The sequence below is a fragment of the Rhinoderma darwinii genome, chromosome 2, assembly GCF_050947455.1.
Source record: "Rhinoderma darwinii isolate aRhiDar2 chromosome 2, aRhiDar2.hap1, whole genome shotgun sequence".
Classification (NCBI taxonomy): Eukaryota; Metazoa; Chordata; class Amphibia; order Anura; family Rhinodermatidae; genus Rhinoderma; species Rhinoderma darwinii.
In genome coordinates, this window is record NC_134688.1 from 468434597 (window position 1) to 468452391 (window position 17795).

At 39.5% G+C, this 17795-nt stretch overlaps 1 protein-coding gene across 1 annotated transcript in view; it reads left to right on the forward strand.

The window, feature by feature from the left end:
• Positions 1-17795, forward strand: part of ABCG1 (ATP binding cassette subfamily G member 1) — an 86242-nt gene that overhangs the window by 51949 nt on the left and 16498 nt on the right. Inside the window, exons 3-6 of the mRNA XM_075851000.1 lie at positions 10665-10782; positions 11777-11909; positions 13038-13088; positions 15785-15930. Of these exons, the coding sequence (XP_075707115.1) occupies positions 10665-10782; positions 11777-11909; positions 13038-13088; positions 15785-15930 (448 nt within the window). The remainder of the gene's footprint in view (positions 1-10664; positions 10783-11776; positions 11910-13037; positions 13089-15784; positions 15931-17795) is intronic.

Genomic DNA, 17795 nt, shown 5'->3' on the forward strand with positions numbered 1-17795 from the left:
ACAGGGGGCGCCATAACAAGTATATAACAGTAATATCTACACACAGGGGGCGCCATAACAAGCATATAACAGTAATATCTACACACAGGGGGCGCCATAACAAGTATATAACAGTAATAGCTACACACACAGGGGGCGCCATAACAAGCATATAACAGTAATATCTACACAGGGGGCGCCATAACAAGTATATAACACTAATATCTACACACAGGGGGCGCCATAACAAGTATGTAACAGTAATATCTACACACAGGGGGCGCCATAACAAGTATATAACACTAATATCTACACACAGGGGGCGCCATAACAGGTATGTAACAGTAATATCTACACACAGGGGGCGCCATAACAAGTATATAACAGTAATATCTACACACAGGGGGCGCCATATCAAGTATATAACAGTAATAGCTACACACAGGGGGCGCCATAACAAGTATATAACAGTAATATCTACACACAGGGGGCGCCGTACCAAGTATGTAACAGTAATATCTACACACAGGGGGCGCCATAACAAGTATATAACAGTAATAGCTACACACACAGGGGGCGCCATAACAAGTATATAACACTAATATCTACACACAGGGTGCGCCATAACAAGTATATAACACTAATATCTACACACAGGGGGCGCCATAACAAGCATATAACAGTAATATCTACACAGGGGGCGCCATAACAAGTATATAACACTAATATCTACACACAGTTGGCGCCATAACATGTATGTAACAGTAATATCTACACACAGGGGGCGCCATAACAAGTATATAACAGTAATATCTACACACAGGGGGCACCATAACAAGTATATAACTGTAATATCTACACACAGGGGGCGCCATAACAAGTATATAACACTAATATCTACACACAGGGGGCGCCATAACAAGTATATAACAGTAATATCTACACACAGGGTGCGCCATAACAAGTATATAACACTAATATCTACACACAGGGGGCGCCATAACAAGTATATAACACTAATATCTACACACAGGGGGCACCATAACAAGTATATAACACTAATATCTACACACAGGGGGCGCCATAACAAGTATATAACACTAATATCTACACACAGGGGGCGCCATAACAAGTATGTAACAGTAATATCTACACACAGGGGGCGCCATAACAAGTATATAACACTAATATCTACACACAGGGGGCGCCATAATAAGTATGTAACAGTAATATCTACACACAGGGGGCGCCATAACAAGTATATAACAGTAATATCTACACACAGGGGGCGCCATAACAAGTATGTAACAGTAATATCTACACAGGGGGCACCATAACAAGTATATAACAGTAATATCTACACACAGGGGGCGCCATAACAAGTATGTAACAGTAATATCTACACAGGGGGCACCATAACAAGTATATAACAGTAATATCTACACACAGGGGGCGCTATAACAAGTATATAACAGTAATATCTACACACAGGGGGCGCCATAACAGGTATGTAACAGTAATATCTACACACAGGGGGCACCATAACAAGTATATAACACTAATATCTACACACAGGGGGCGCCATAACAAGTATGTAACAGTAATATCTACACACAGGGGGCGCCATAACAAGTATATAACAGTAATATCTACACACAGGGGGTGCCATAACAAGTATATAACACTAATATCTACACACAGGGGGCACCATAACAAGTATATAACAGTAATATCTACACACAGGGGGCGCCATAACAGGTATGTAACAGTAATATCTACACACAGGGGGCACCATAACAAGTATATAACAGTAATATCTACACAGGGGGCACCATAACAAGTATATAACAGTAATATCTACACACAGGGGGCGCCATAACAAGTATATAACACTAATATCTACACACAGGGGGCGCCATAACAAGTATATAACACTAATATCTACACACAGGGGGCACCATAACAAGTATATAACTGTAATATCTACACACAGGGGGCGCCATAACAAGTATATAACACTAATATCTACACACAGGGGGCGCCATAACAAGTATATAACAGTAATATCTACACAGGGGGCGCCATAACAAGTATATAACAGTAATATCTACACAGGGGGCGCCATAACAAGTATATAACAGTAATATCTACACACAGGGGGCGCCATATCAAGTATATAACAGTAATAGCTACACACAGGGGGCACCATAACAAGTATATAACAGTAATATCTACACAGGGGGCACCATAACAAGTATATAACAGTAATATCTACACACAGGGGGCGCCGTAACAAGTATGTAACAGTAATAGCTACACACAGGGGGCGCCATAACAAGTATATAACAGTAATATCTACACACAGGGGGCGCCATAACAAGTATATAACACTAATATCTACACACAGGGGGCGCCATAACAAGTATATAACAGTAATATCTACACAGGGGGCACCATAACAAGTATATAACAGTAATATCTACACACAGGGGGCGCCGTAACAAGTATATAACACTAATATCTACACAGGGGGCACCATAACAAGTATATAACTGTAATATCTACACATAGGGGGCGCCATAACAAGTATATAACAGTAATATCTACACACAGGGGGCGCCATAACAAGTATATAATAGTAGTATCTAATCACAGGGGGTGCCGTAACAAGTATATAACAGTAATATCTACACACAGGGGGCGCCAATACAGATTGTATGATTTAGAAAAGCCATTATTAAAAACTATTTCTTACAGCAGAGAACTATAAAGAGTGTCTCTCGCTCCGGAGAACCCGCCATGTCCATGCATTACACAGACAACCCATTGATTTCAAAGAGAAGTTTTGTAATACTTCATTTCTCCTGTGGAGGTGCTGTAGGGAAATTAAACCATTGCTGCCAGGTTTCCAAACAGCTTACATCTAATCACTGGTGGTCCCTACAGCAGGACACCCTGTAATTAGTTTATTGTGGGACCCTTCTAACAAAAGCGGACAACCCCTTTAAGTTACTGTAACTCCACCTAAAGTGACCGTGTTACACTTTTTTGGGTGGAGTGAGCCTTTAATTCTTCATTTTCTAGATTTTGGAGTGTAACTTTCAGCTGCTGTCCTTTTGCCATCTATCATTTTCACAATATTCATATAATGGGTTTAAGTCCGACATTAAAAAAAATTTCATTATTTGTTAGAAAATGACATTTCTAGCTGAAAGTGGAGGAAAAAAAGAGCTCATTAAAAAGTGTCACAGTCTGAATCTGAACACGCCTCAGGCTCCTCTATTTCTACCCACAATTCCTCACTTCTCTCCTGGCACTTGCTGCTTGTGTTGTAATCACTTTCTTACTGTAAAATGTTCTGGACTTGTGTTACCTGCCGGGGAGGATTTCACTTCTGCTGAACGTCCAGAACAATCTATCTATCTATCTATCTATCTATCTATCTATCTATCTATCTATCTATCTATCTATCTATCTATCTATCTATCTATCTATCTATCTATCTATCTATCTATCTATCTATCTATCTATCTATCTATCTCATATCTATCTATCTATCTATCTATCTATCTATCTATCTATCTATCTATCTATCTATCTATCTATCTATCTATCTATCTATCTATCTATCTATCTATCTATCTATCTATCTATCTATCTATCTATCTGTTAAGGATCTGCCAGGCACAGCTTCTGTATCCACGCCCATAGGTAATCAGTCTGCACCTGCTTCTATGTCTGTGAGACTGACTCCATCTTCCACCACTCAGGATGGCAGGCTTAGGAGTGGGAGAGCCTATCACAGCCTGGCCAGACGGAGCTAGCTCCCGCCCTCTGTCTATTTATACCTGCCTTTCCTGTTCCTCCTTTGCTTGTGATTCTTCTCGTTTGGTTTCCTGGCCCTGCTGCAGCTTCTTGTACTACTTGTCCCTGCTTCATACTGACCCCGGCTTGCTGACTACTCTACTGCTCTGCGTTTGGTACCTCTTGCTCTCCTGGTTTGACTCAGCTCGTTCACTACTCTTGTTGCTCACGGTGTTGCCGTGGGCAACTGCCCCATTTCCCTTTGTTCTGTGTTTCCTTGTCTGTTGTCTGTCGTGCACTTATTGAGTGTAGGGACCGTCGCCCAGTTGTACCCCGTCGCCAAGGGCGGGTCGTTGCAAGTAGGCAGGGACTGAGTGGCGGGTAGATTAGGGCTCACTTGTCTGTTTCCCTATCCCTGTCATCACACTATCTATCTATCTATCTATCTATCTATCTATCTATCTATCTATCTATCTATCTATCTATCTATCTATCTATCTATCTCATATCTATCTATCTATCTATCTATCTATCTATCTATCTATCTATCTATCTATCTATCTATCTATCTATCTATCTATCTATCTATCTATCTATCTATCTATCTATCTATCTATCTATCTATCTATCTATCATCTATCTAATCAATACTATCTATCTATCTATCTATCTATCTATCTATCTATCTATCTATCTATCTATCTATCTATCTATCTATCTATCTATCTATCTATCTATCTATCTATCTATCTATCTATCTATCTATCTATCTCATATCTATCTATCTATCTATCTATCTATCTATCTATCTATCTATCTATCTATCTATCTATCTATCTATCTATCTATCTCATATCTATCTATCTATCTATCTATCTATCTATCTATCTATCTATCTATCTATCTATCTATCTATCTATCTATCTATCTATCTATCGATCTCATATCTATCTATCTATCTATCATCTATCTATCATCTATCTATCTATCTATCTATCTATCTATCTATCTATCTATCTATCTATCTATCTATCTATCTATCTATCTATCTATCTATCTATCTATCTATCTATCTATCTATCTATCTATCTATCTATCTATCTATCTATCTATCTCATATCTATCTATCTATCTATCTATCTATCTATCTATCTATCTATCTATCTATCTATCTATCTATCTATCTATCTATCTATCTATCTATCTGTCTATCTATCTCATATCTATCTATCTCATATCTATCTATCTATCTATCTATCTATCTATCTATCTATCTATCTATCTATCTATCTATCTATCTATCTATCTATCTATCTATCTATCTATCTATCTATCTATCTATCTATCTCTATCGTTGCATAGCTTCTGCTGGTCCTAATATAAATCTGTAGACGTCTTCCGCTCATCTGGCTCCGGCCCGGCTCTGATCTGCCGCCTGTTTATAACACAATGTATAATGGATGGGCCTTGATAGATCAGTGACCTAAATTGTCCTCTCCCGATCAATGATGGGCAGGAATCTGTAGTAATTGCCGAGTTCTGTGTCATTATTGATCATTACGTAATGGAAAATGAGACCATACAGTGAGAAGGGGCTGATGCCGGAGTGCGGGGTCCTTATATTACTGATCCTCTAACTCATCTTTACCCATTTACCTCAGGGGGGGGGGGGGATTCTGTGATTTTCCTTTGTCAGGTCTCGATTAAGAGGATATTCCGGTTTCAGCAAATAAAAGTTATTAATTGTATAGTGAAAAGTTCTTACATTTTCCAGCATGCTGTCTGCATCAAAACTCATATGATCACACAGGTGCAGGGCTCGTTACAGGACAGAGCTCTAAAAACTGTGACAAGCTGTGCACCTGACAGCAAGCAGAGATCTTAGAAAACATGAGGAATTGATAAAGAAAGCATATTGGAAACTTGTATCAGCTTACAGTGGGAGGAATGGTCCAAAGCGGATACAATTTTTAACCAGATGAATGTGATAGATAGATGGATGGATATGAGATAGATAGATAGATAGATAGATAGATAGATAGATAGATAGATAGATAGATAGATAGATAGATAGATAGATAGATAGATATGAGAGAGAGAGATAGATAGATAGATAGATAGATAGATAGATAGATAGATAGATAGATAGTCAAGGTGGGATTCCAGCCCAACAGAAATCTTCCACCTAGAATTCTGCAAACACCTTCTCCAAGTCCATCGGAGCACCTCAAATAGTGCCTGTCGGGCAGAACTGGGCAGATTCCCACTACACCTCACAATCCAGAAGAGGGCGCTATCATTCTGGGCCCATCTACACAGCAGCAGGCAAAGTTCCTATCACCATAAAGCCCTGTTACACCAAGGGGTCCCAGGTAAACCAGGCCCCCCAGAACATCTCACCCTGACCCGGCCTGAAGAAAATGTCACCCAGCGCGGCCTCACAAAAGCCGAAATCAAGAAGACAATAAACAAAGGCCAAGAGGAATATATCAGTGACTGGAGAAACGACATAAAGACATCCCAGAAACTGACAATATACCGGAGTCTACAGCGGGAATATAAACTGGCGCCATATCTGGAGAAACTGCCAAACCCCAGAGACAGACAGATCCTGAGCCGCTACAGACTGAGCGCCCACAACCTGCTCATCGAATCCGGGCGCCACAGACAGACCTACAAGCCCAGGGAGAGCCGACTGTGCCAACAGTGCGACCAGGAGGCCGTGGAGGATGAGACCCACTTCCTGCTACACTGCTCCAAATACTCAGCAGTGAGGGACACTCACTTCAGGAGACTCTCTGATCTCTTACCGGACTTTAGCTCCATGGAAGAGCAAGAGAAACTCTACATCCTGCTGGGTGAAGAGGAAACCACAGTGGGCACAGCGGCACAATATGTCACTGCATGCCATAAACTGAGAGAGACATGATATGCCATGGACTTGTATAACCCCGACCCTAAATGTGTCCCTATCCCCAAGCCCTCAGTCCCTATCCCTCATTCCCTTACTTCTTACTTGCTTTGGCAATGCTAATATGTATTTGGTCCTGCCAATAAAGCTTCTTTGAATTGAATTGAATTGAATTGATAGATAGATAGATAGATAGATAGATAGATAGATAGATAGATAGATAGATAGATAGATAGATAGATAGATAGATAGATAGATAGATAGATAGATAGATAGATAATGAGATAGATAGATAGATAGATAATGAGATAGATAGATAGATAGATAGATAGATAGATAGATAGATAGATAGATAGATAGATAGATAGATAGATAGATAGATAGATAGATAGATAGATAGATAGATAGATAGATAGATAGATAGATAGATAGATAATGAGATAGATAGATAGATAGATAGATAGATAGATAGATAGATAATGAGATAGATAGATAGATAGATAGATAGATAGATAGATAGATAGATAGATAATGAGATAGATAGATAGATAGATATGAGATAGATAGATATGAGATAGATAGATAGATAGATAGATAGATAGATAGATAGATAGATAGATAGATAGATAGATAGATAGATAGATAGATAGATAGATAGATAGATAGATAGATAGATAGATAATGAGATAGATAGATAGATAGATAGATAGATAGATAGATAGATAGATAGATAGATAGATAGATAGATAGATAGATAGATAGATAGATAGATATGAGATAGATAGATAGATATGAGATAGATATGAGATAGATAGATAGATAGATAGATAGATAGATAGATAGATAGATAGATAGATAGATAGATAGATAGATAGATAGATAGATAGATAGATAGATAGATAGATATGAGATAGATAGATAGATAATGAGATAGATAGATAGATAATGAGATAGATAGATAGATAGATAGATAGATAGATAGATAGATAGATAGATAGATAGATAGATAGATAGATAGATAGATAGATAGATATGAGATAGATAGATAGATATGAGATAGATAGATAGATAGATAGATAGACAGACAGACAGACAGACAGACAGACAGACAGACAGACAGACAGATAGATAGATAGATAGATAGATAGATAGATAGATAGATAGATAGATAGATAGATAGATAGATAGATAGATAGGTAGATAGACAGACAGACAGACAGACAGACAGACAGACAGACAGACAGACAGATAGATAGATAGATATGAGATAGATAGATAGATAGATAGATAGATAGATAGATAGATAGATAGATAGATAGATAGATAGATAGATAGATAGATAGATAGATAGATAGATAGATAGATAATAGATAGATAGATAGATAGATAGATAGATAGATAGATAGATAGATAGATAGATAGATAGATATGAGATATGAGATAAGATAGATAGATAGATAGATAGATAGATAGATAGATAGATAGATAGATAGATAGATAGATAGATAGATAGATAGATAGAATATTGTTTTATTGAACATCTTAAAACAGGTCATCTTATAAAAGACGGCCCCTTTAAGATTGGAGCCGATCAGATTACCGCAGGTCCAGTTGATTTTAGCAGAAGAGGTTGCCATTGGCTACTCATTTTCCCCTGCAGTGACCTCTAAAGGGAAAATGTAGTATTACATGCAGGCAATATAATAAATAGCTGGGTCCGGATAATGTCTGTTCGCCTGGCTCATAGAGGGAGTCCCGAGACGAGAACCTCCCTCTATGTTGTCCATATGCCCTTATAGGGCTCTGATATAAGACAATTCCTTTAAGTAAGAACATTAAGAATAATCATCAACTAGAATAGAAATATAACACTGAATATTCTATTTTATGAATGAAACTTGCACCAGAATTCCTCGACAGAACTAGGAGAAGAACCGCCATCTCTTGCGATCGTCCTGACACTGATGTTTTGTCTCAGGTCCCCATAGAGGATGAATAGTTGCTATTTATCGCCTCAGAAGGGTCAAAAAATTATTTCATTATTGTGTCATGAGGTCGGGCGGATAATGACTGTACAATGGCCGATCATAAGCGAATGTCATGGAGGAAATCCGGTGCTTGGGTTTTATTGGGAGACACATAATTTGCCCCTTTCTGTGGTGTGGACAATGGATATAGTGTAACCGCTCAGACAGGAATCATTCCCAGTATCCCGGGTTCATATATTGGCCCGATATTTAATTTATGTGAAAAAGTAGGAAAGTCGCTGCCTGACTGACGGACACTTTTACGCCTGTCCTTTGTTTTCTGTCTCCGTACCTGCTTGATGGTGTGGCTCCAGTTAGAGACAGTGTCGGACTGGCCCCGGAGGATCTTCCACTGGGCCCGTGTTCTGGGACCAAGATACAGAAAGTTTCTCTCTCTCTGGAGGACCCCGGACATCTGTGCTTTACACTAACAGCCTATTGATTTTAATAGGCACCATGTAGTACATCATTTCCCCTGTGGTGGTGCTGCAGGGGAATTGAACACTTATGTTTCCTGCTGGAAGTCCCTGTGAAAGGGATTCTCAAAAGGGAAGAACCTGCTTAGGTCACACATGGGGGAACATTTGCTATTAAAATTGAGCTAGAATTCTGGCCTACATGCTGTGCGCCACATTATTGAAGTGTTTTATACACTTTTTTCTACATGCTCAACAAGGGGTGTGACTTAGTGCAAAGGAGGCGTGGCTTAAAATGGAACACATTCAACACGGGGCGTGGTCTAGTAGAAAGGGGGTATGTCTTAAAATATGACAAATTTGCACCAATTTATGAAGGCCTCGATGGCAGTTTTGTAGGGTAGAAAAGTCGCAAAAAACGTTTCTATTTTTACTCCGCCTACGGCACTTTTCAAAATGGGGTGGGGCCACAGCAGCCAGGCAAATTAACCATCATTTACGCCCGAAAACGTGCATAAAGTATATTGCTAACCTACTCCAGCTCTTCTGACCAGGCCTGCTCCAGCAGAACAATGCAGGCAGCGCGATGACGTCACCGCGCCGGCTGCATCAGAAGAAAATCGCCAAATGGCAGGGAATGGAACTGATGGTTTCCTTGCCTCGCCAGCGCTCTTAATTGTTTCTATTTGAGCCAGGGGGATTGGGGGATTTCTGGGCGTGCGCCCCTGACCTGGAAACCTCCAAAACAGATTTAAAAAGAGCCTCAGGGCTTGTCCACACATAACGGAATTGCTGCGTATTTTCTGTCCAGGATTGCGGACGGAAAATACGCAGCTCAATACAGTAGCAGCAAAGTGGGTGACCTTTAACAAATCTCATCCGCACGCTGTGCAAAATTTAGGACCGGAAATTGACCTGCGGTGCGTAATTTTCGTACCACAGCATTCCTGTTGCGGAACGGGGACAGAATTGCTACATTTTTCAGAGGAGATGTCACCAACTCCCAACATTGAGAAAAACGCAGCAAAATCCGCACCATTTCCTGCAGTAAAAAAATGCAGGAAATGGTGCGGTTTTTTCGCAGCCCAATGTCTGCAACTTTCTGCATGTGGATTTATTATAGATGTGAGCTGTATGAATCTCTATGTAGTGAGCTCCCCCTAGTGGTGTCTGCAGGCAAGCAGAATTTTATCATGTAACTCTATGGCTGCGTGACGCAAGGCTCTGGATTTGGATCTCTGTATCAGAAAAACAGATCCCAGCTTTGATCCCTATAAAGAATTTGGGAAATATTTACATTACCTAAACACTAACCCCTGCACCTCCCCAACCCTCCAGAATTATTAGGGTTGCCAATAGTCTTTAGATTCCCAGACAGTCATTTTAATGGGGGGAGAAGCATTTAACATCTCTACCATAGGCACCAATGTACTAGAAAACCCACATTTCAAAATGTTTGCCCCATTCTCTATAACTTTCGGCCTCCTTTAGGTGTATGGTGATTTGTATTTTTGTTTTTACTCTCAGGTTATAAAACTCTGCTGAAAGGGATCTCCGGGAGATTCGGTTGTGGAGAACTTGTGGCCATAATGGGCCCTTCTGGGGCTGGAAAGTCTACGCTGATGAACATCCTGGCAGGATACAGGTCAGTCATGAGAACCAGCTGATGAAAAGCATCACTAGTCATATAAATATAGCCAGAAGATACAGATCATTCCACATGGGGCAGTATCATCTATAGTCTGTCCTGTGACATCAAAATATGTCATTTCTGTTTTACATAAAATAAAAATTGATAACTGCAGTAAATGTTTCTACCAGTAGATGGTGCTAATGAATATTGTATAGGTATGTATGGGAAAAAGCACTTTATTTTGACAGCACACCATGTGGTCAGGCATGGTATTGCAAGAAAAACAAAAGGGGTTGTCTGCTTAGAAAAAAACCATATATATATATCCTCTTCCAGAAATATAAGTTAATAAATGGGAGTCTACGTTTAGGACCCTAATCTATTAGTCATTATAATGTTAACGCCAATGTCCCCTAATAGAGGGGAGAGCGGCTATAAAATACTTCTCTCACTCTGGAGGACCCAGCACATCCATGCATTACAGGGACAGTCCATTAATTTCAATGAGCACTGTGTAATGATAAATTTCCACTGTGGTGGCGCTGCAGAGAAATTGAACACTTTCTGACAGATTCCCCACAGTTTACAGCTGATCGCTGGGGTTTTTGCCAAAATTGCAGACAGGCACATGGACAGCTAAAGCAGCTCTACAGTATGAGGACCCCACCATACAGTTTCTTATATCTCAGCTTCCTGTGATTCATAGATTTTGGGGTTAACAGCAGGCACAAGAGGACTGCTCTTGTCCATGGCTGTGTCTAGCATTCCAACTTCAAGTGACTAAGGCTGAACTGCAATACCAGACACATCCTTTGGACCAGAATGGCGCTGTTTCTGGAATAAAAAAAATAAAAAATGTTTTTTTCTAATTTCATACAACCCCTTTAATCTAAAACCATATCTTGCTTTATCTCAGAAGAGTCTAACCATTCACTTGCTATGAAACTTGAAGTCCCAGAATGCACTGGTACAGACATCAATTATATAGTTTTGTCTTATTTTCCAGAGAGACTGGCATGAAGGGAGAGATTCTCATTAATGGGCAGCCTCGCGACTTGAGGACCTTCCGAAAAGTGTCCTGTTACATCATGCAAGACGACATGTTGCTGCCTCATCTATCTGTTCAGGAGGCCATGATGGTAAGTTAAACAGCGCACATTACATTCTACCTCATGGGGTCATGTATGTATAGTAGGATTCTGCGACAAAAAAATGATACAAGTCAAAAATAAATCGGCGCAACCATTGCAAAATATTATCCCCCCTGCCTTTGATACGTCTTATTTCAAAGCCGCCATACATGATTTTCAAAAATAAGGGGCGCAAATTTTTCAAAGTGCCCGAATATCTTATGTATTCAATTTTACTTAATGAAGATTTTTCAGCCGTTTCTCGGGGAGTTTACAACCTGTGTGAATAAGGGCTAAGACTTGAAAGTGCAGTAACAAAATTCATATTGCAAACACAAAACACATGAATGCCGTAGAATTCAACCCAATTTTGTAGCAACAAAAATCTCATTTGCTACAAAATTGGAGTCTGTGTCCCAGAATTCTGGTATTTTGTGTCACACAATGATATTCCACTTTGCAACTTTGTAGCAAAATTCTATTTTTGTGACACAGATCAGTATCTGGTAATATTTTGGGGGACTAAGAATTTCAATTTTGGAAAAGTTGGGTTAATTTTGTATTGATAAAATGCATCTGTTTTACTTTAAGTTGTTTCCAAGTACCATCTTATAGAAGGTGCCGGGTTATATATAAAAAAACAACCTGGTAAAGGTTCGGTCTCCTGGGCACAAGTTGACCGAAAGGGAACGTCCAACATTTGACAACTTTTTGTCCACCTACAACTAGCTTATTGGGGGAGTGGGGTCCTGTTACTAGGACCACTAGCCTCTCATGGTCAACTGTGATCAGCAGGGACCCTCTCTATTAACTCCATATTCCCTATAGGACGTAAAAAGGACAACCTCCGTAAAACCCGAACTAGAAGAGTCATAGGGTGACACGGATCATTTATAAATTAACTTTTTGATTGCCCAATGTTGGGGTATCCCGTATTCTGGATAGACCCACAATCCATCTTCACTGGTCCCACTGACGATGGACTGTCAAAGTTTTCCTCTATTACTTATTATTTTGGATTTGGGCGTTATATTACTATTATATCACTTCTACTATTACTGTTTATACACTTATTGTACATTTCTATGACTTTATGGAGGGCATTTCTCCTATATATCACTCATACATGTATTACAGGTCTCTGCCCACCTGAAGCTACAAGAGAAGGATGAAGGACGAAGGGAAATGGTGAGTATATAATATACTCTCTGAGCTTTCTATTCATTTCTATGTCCTTGGCTACACAATATCTTCCCCTAAGTCTCCCTGTCGGTACAGAGATAACATATATCTTACAGTCGTTCCCTTTTCCTGCACCTTTACCCCCTCGTCTTGCTTTTCTACTGAAATTGCATCATTTTTGGAACAATCTTCTCAGACTTTTTGTTTGGAGGTCAATCTCAAACAAGCCTGTGCGCCTGGAGAGGCAGTCTATGGTATAGCAAATACAACTTGTGTGACTAATTCAGAACACGTAGAGACATACAATGAAATAGTGGTCACCCAGACAGGAAGTCAATGGTTGCTAGGTAACGTGAACTCACACCCCCTATAGGATACACTGAGGAGATGTAGGAAGAAAATAAACATAGATCTACGGTAGTATATCATTCTAATTACAAGTATGTTGACGTGGCAGGTCTTCAGAGGTGTGAGGTATGGTGACAACACACCCTCTTAAAGGGGAAATCCAGCACATTTTGAAGGTACAGGAATGGACCCATAGATCTGATCATCCCGATCTTCCTGGTTCATAATTATAATGCAAAAAATACTGTACAGTTCGAACTACTGGGACCTTTAGAACTGATCATCCTGATCTTCCTGGTTCATACATATAATGCCAAAATGACAGTACTATCAGAAATACCAGGACCTATAAAATGATCACCTTAATCTTCCTAATTCCTAAATATGATGCCATAATTACTGAACTACTATGACTTTTAGGACCGTTGATCATGATCTTCCCGATTCATACATTTTATGTCAGATTTACAGAATAATAACGACGAGTGGTGCCCATAAAACTGATCATCCTGATCTTCCTGTTTCATAAACATAATTCCAGGATTACAGTATTATAAGAAATATCAGGACCTATAAAAATGATCATTCTAAACTTCCTAATTCCTAAATATAAGGCAGAAATGACTGTACAGTTAGAACTACGTGGACTTTTAGGACTGTTCATCGTGAACTTCCTGCTTCATAAATTGAATGAAAGAATTACAGAGTAATAAGGACTAGTGGGGCCTATAGAACTGATCATCCTGATCGCCCTGGTTCATAGATATCATTTCAGAATCACACTACTATAAGAAATACATTTTCAATGAAAAACGGCTCCAAAAACTTCTGAAGAAGTGACATGCACTTTTTTTTTACGAGGCGTTATTTTACGCAGCTGTTTTTAAAAATGGTCGCGTAAAAAAAGGCCTCGTAGAAATAAGTGCATGTCACTTCTTCAGCCGTTTTTCATAAAAAACGCCCCGTGGGAACGGAACGCCGTTTTTCCTATTGAAATCAATGGCCAGATGTTTGTAGGCGTTCAGCCTCCCATTTTTCAGCCGTTTTTTGGGACGTTTACGGGCTGAAAATAGCCTGTGTGAACATACTCTTACACACTTAGGTTGGGGTGTAAAAGAGAAGAATAATACAAAAAAAAAAAAGGCAGATTTCTATGTCATTCAGAGTCTGTAGAAAGCTGAGTGATGAACCTGTGGTCACCATTAGTGATTGTCATCCATGTAGGAGATGAAATAATCAATAGATAGTCCCATAAACAGAAATCATCTGGGTGAGTCCTGAATATCTAGCACCTTCTGCTGCTCCACTAATCTACATGATCTGGTTGTGTTTGTTGACCTAGAAAGATTACAGATCTGATGAGATTGGAGTCTTAATAATGTCATTGCATTATTACTGTTTAGCTGGGATATCTTTGGCCCCACTGTTCTAAATTAGTCGCCCATACATGCAACGAGAACAACACGACCATTGTTAACGTTAACGATTGTCGTCCTATGTTACGTCTTATATTAAATAAAAAATTAAGCAACTTTCCATATAGTCTTAATTAAAAATCTGCTACCGTTTTGAGTCTATAGCTTCTATGCAGACCTATACGTCTCCATGGTAACAGACTACAAACAAAACATGGGTAGTCTGACCCTGCAGTCACACTCCCTTGCACCTGTCCCCTACTTCTTAACATACATTTGATTACCAAAAAGTAGGGGGCAGATGGCCCAGTACACTGGACATTAATTGGTTGCAACCACCACTAGAGGGAGCTTAGTGTATACTGAGTTATTATTGAGTAATGTATACAGTAAGCTCCGGAGCTCCTCCTACTGGTGACTGCAGGTAGCCAGAATTTGATAGTTAGAACCTACTGTATGTCTATGCAGGGTATTTGGAGCTCTGTATCAGCAAATGGAGCTCTGGCCACTTTAAATACATATTAAGAAATTAATCAGCACCAAAATTTGCACCTATTTTGGTTCACTTAGAAAAAAAATCAGTGGGGTGACATTCAAGTTAAAGTCTTTCCTCCCTCCATTTGCTCAGCATTGAAAGCAATCTATAGTTCTCTGTTATCAGCCTAAACAGAGCGGATTTCCTTCAAATATTGGATGGATTTTTAGTATCTCTCCTCCCCCTGATTACTGCCTTATCTGACATATCTGTAGAACGTATACATTCATAGATGTGAGTAATATTAGCAGCTTTTCTAATAACCCTGCTGTACTTGTATAAGTTGCCAACTTCGGTGTTAGTGGCCCTTTAATTCATAGGATTGTGGGGGGGGGGGGCGTTTCGTTAAACGTATATAGTATGCTTTAGTCTGACCATATAATCACCACACACCTTGATTTCAGGTGAAGGAGATCCTGACAGCGCTGGGCTTGTTGCCGTGTGCAGACACTAGGACCGGGTGCCTCTCTGGTGGTCAGAGAAAACGATTGGCGATCGCTCTAGAGCTGGTGAACAATCCCCCAGTGATGTTCTTTGATGAACCCACCAGGTAGACGCCTATACATCTTGAATTACAATTGATAAAAATCAGAATTGGACAAAAAAATTCGCTCACATCTACCAGCTGAGAAGAACAGCTGACCCACCTAATTGTCCGATTCACCTTTTACCTGCCCATTGTATACAATGGTAAAATATATTCTCTGACCAAACGCTGTTATGTTCTGAAAGGTTAGAAAAAAACTTCTGCTTTCTTCTAAAAACAGCGCCACATCTGTCCACAGGTTGTGTAGGGTATTGCAGCTCCGACCTATTCACTTCAATGGGCTTGAGCTGCCATACCAGGCACAACCCATGGGCAGGTGTGGAACTGTTTTGGCAAACCTGTACAACTTCTTTAAAGTGTACTTGTCGTTATAACTTATTTCACATTAATCTGTAGTACATGTGAATATATGAAACTTTGTAATATATCTTATTAGAGGCAGGGGACGTCTTCATCACCTTCTAGCAGCCTCTTTCCCTTTCTATGTAAATGTTCATAAACCGACAAGGTCCTTAAAATTTTTTAATTTGCAATAATACAGCAAAAAGAAGGCAGGGAGGGAGAGGAGGGAGATGCAGCTGCAGTTTCTCATTCTGTGTTTCAGTGAAACCGCATGAGAGGGGGAGGGTGGGATCAGCAGGGGCGGAGCATCTGATTGGCTCAAAACTAACAGCAGAAGGGGACCAAGAAGGGCCCGCCCACTCAAGTGGCATGTAGAGAGAAATTTTTGCTTTTAATCACATCACTTAGAGTATCGCAATGGCGGAAAGTTTAGGGAATTGTTCAATAATTTCACTCATCTGTATATAGGAGAAGAGATTCCTTCCGAGATACTGACTGCAAACATGTGAAATGGATGCAACCCATTTATTCTCATGGCAGATGGATCACAAACAGATCATTTTGTTAATTTCTAGGTTCTTTTTTGAGAATATTTTTGGCTTTTTTCTTTACAATTTACCCGGGATTACTTCGTATTTGACATCGGGCTTCTTACTCTATCGAGGAGTCTCGGCTGCATTTGCTGGAGAACAGAGAAAACTTGTAATCTTTTAATCCATTAACTTTTAATTAAACCAGTAATCATGAAAATGGGTCAGAGGAGGCTTCTTGTGCTGTGGGTTGTATTATGGGCAGGCTTTTATTGCTTAGTATGAGGCTTTGCTCTGTAGCGTGTTCTATATTAATGGATCCAGGGTGGAATAAAGGTCCACAGAGGCTCGGAAAAAATATATTGTGTAGGAATCCCTCTTTTATTCCTTATTCTTGGAAAAGACAATGCATGCCATAGTTTAGGAGAAGGAAGTTAATAAAAGTGCCAGTGTGTGTTTAAGTAGGGCCATACAGTGCCCAAATAACCGTGCCTATATAATACCTCTATATAGTGCCCAAATAACCGTGCCTATATAATACCTCTATATAGTGCCCAAATAACTGTGCCTATATAATACCTCTATATAGTGCCCAAATAACCGTGCCTATATAATACCTCTATATAGTGCCCAAATAACAGTACCTATATAATACCTTTATATAGTACCCAAATAACCGTGCCTATATAATACCTCTATATAGTGCCCAAATAACTGTGCCTATATAATACCTCTATATAGTGCCCAAATAACCGTGCCTATATAATACCTCTATATAGTGCCCAAATAACAGTGCCTATATAATACCTCTATACAGTGCCCAAATAACTGTGCCTATATAATACCTCTATATAGTGCCCAAATAACAGTGCCTATATAATACCTCTATACAGTGCCCAAATAACTGTGCCTATATAATACCTCTATATAGTGCCCAAATAACCGTGCCTATATAATACCTCTATATAGTTCCCAAATAACAGTGCCTATATAATA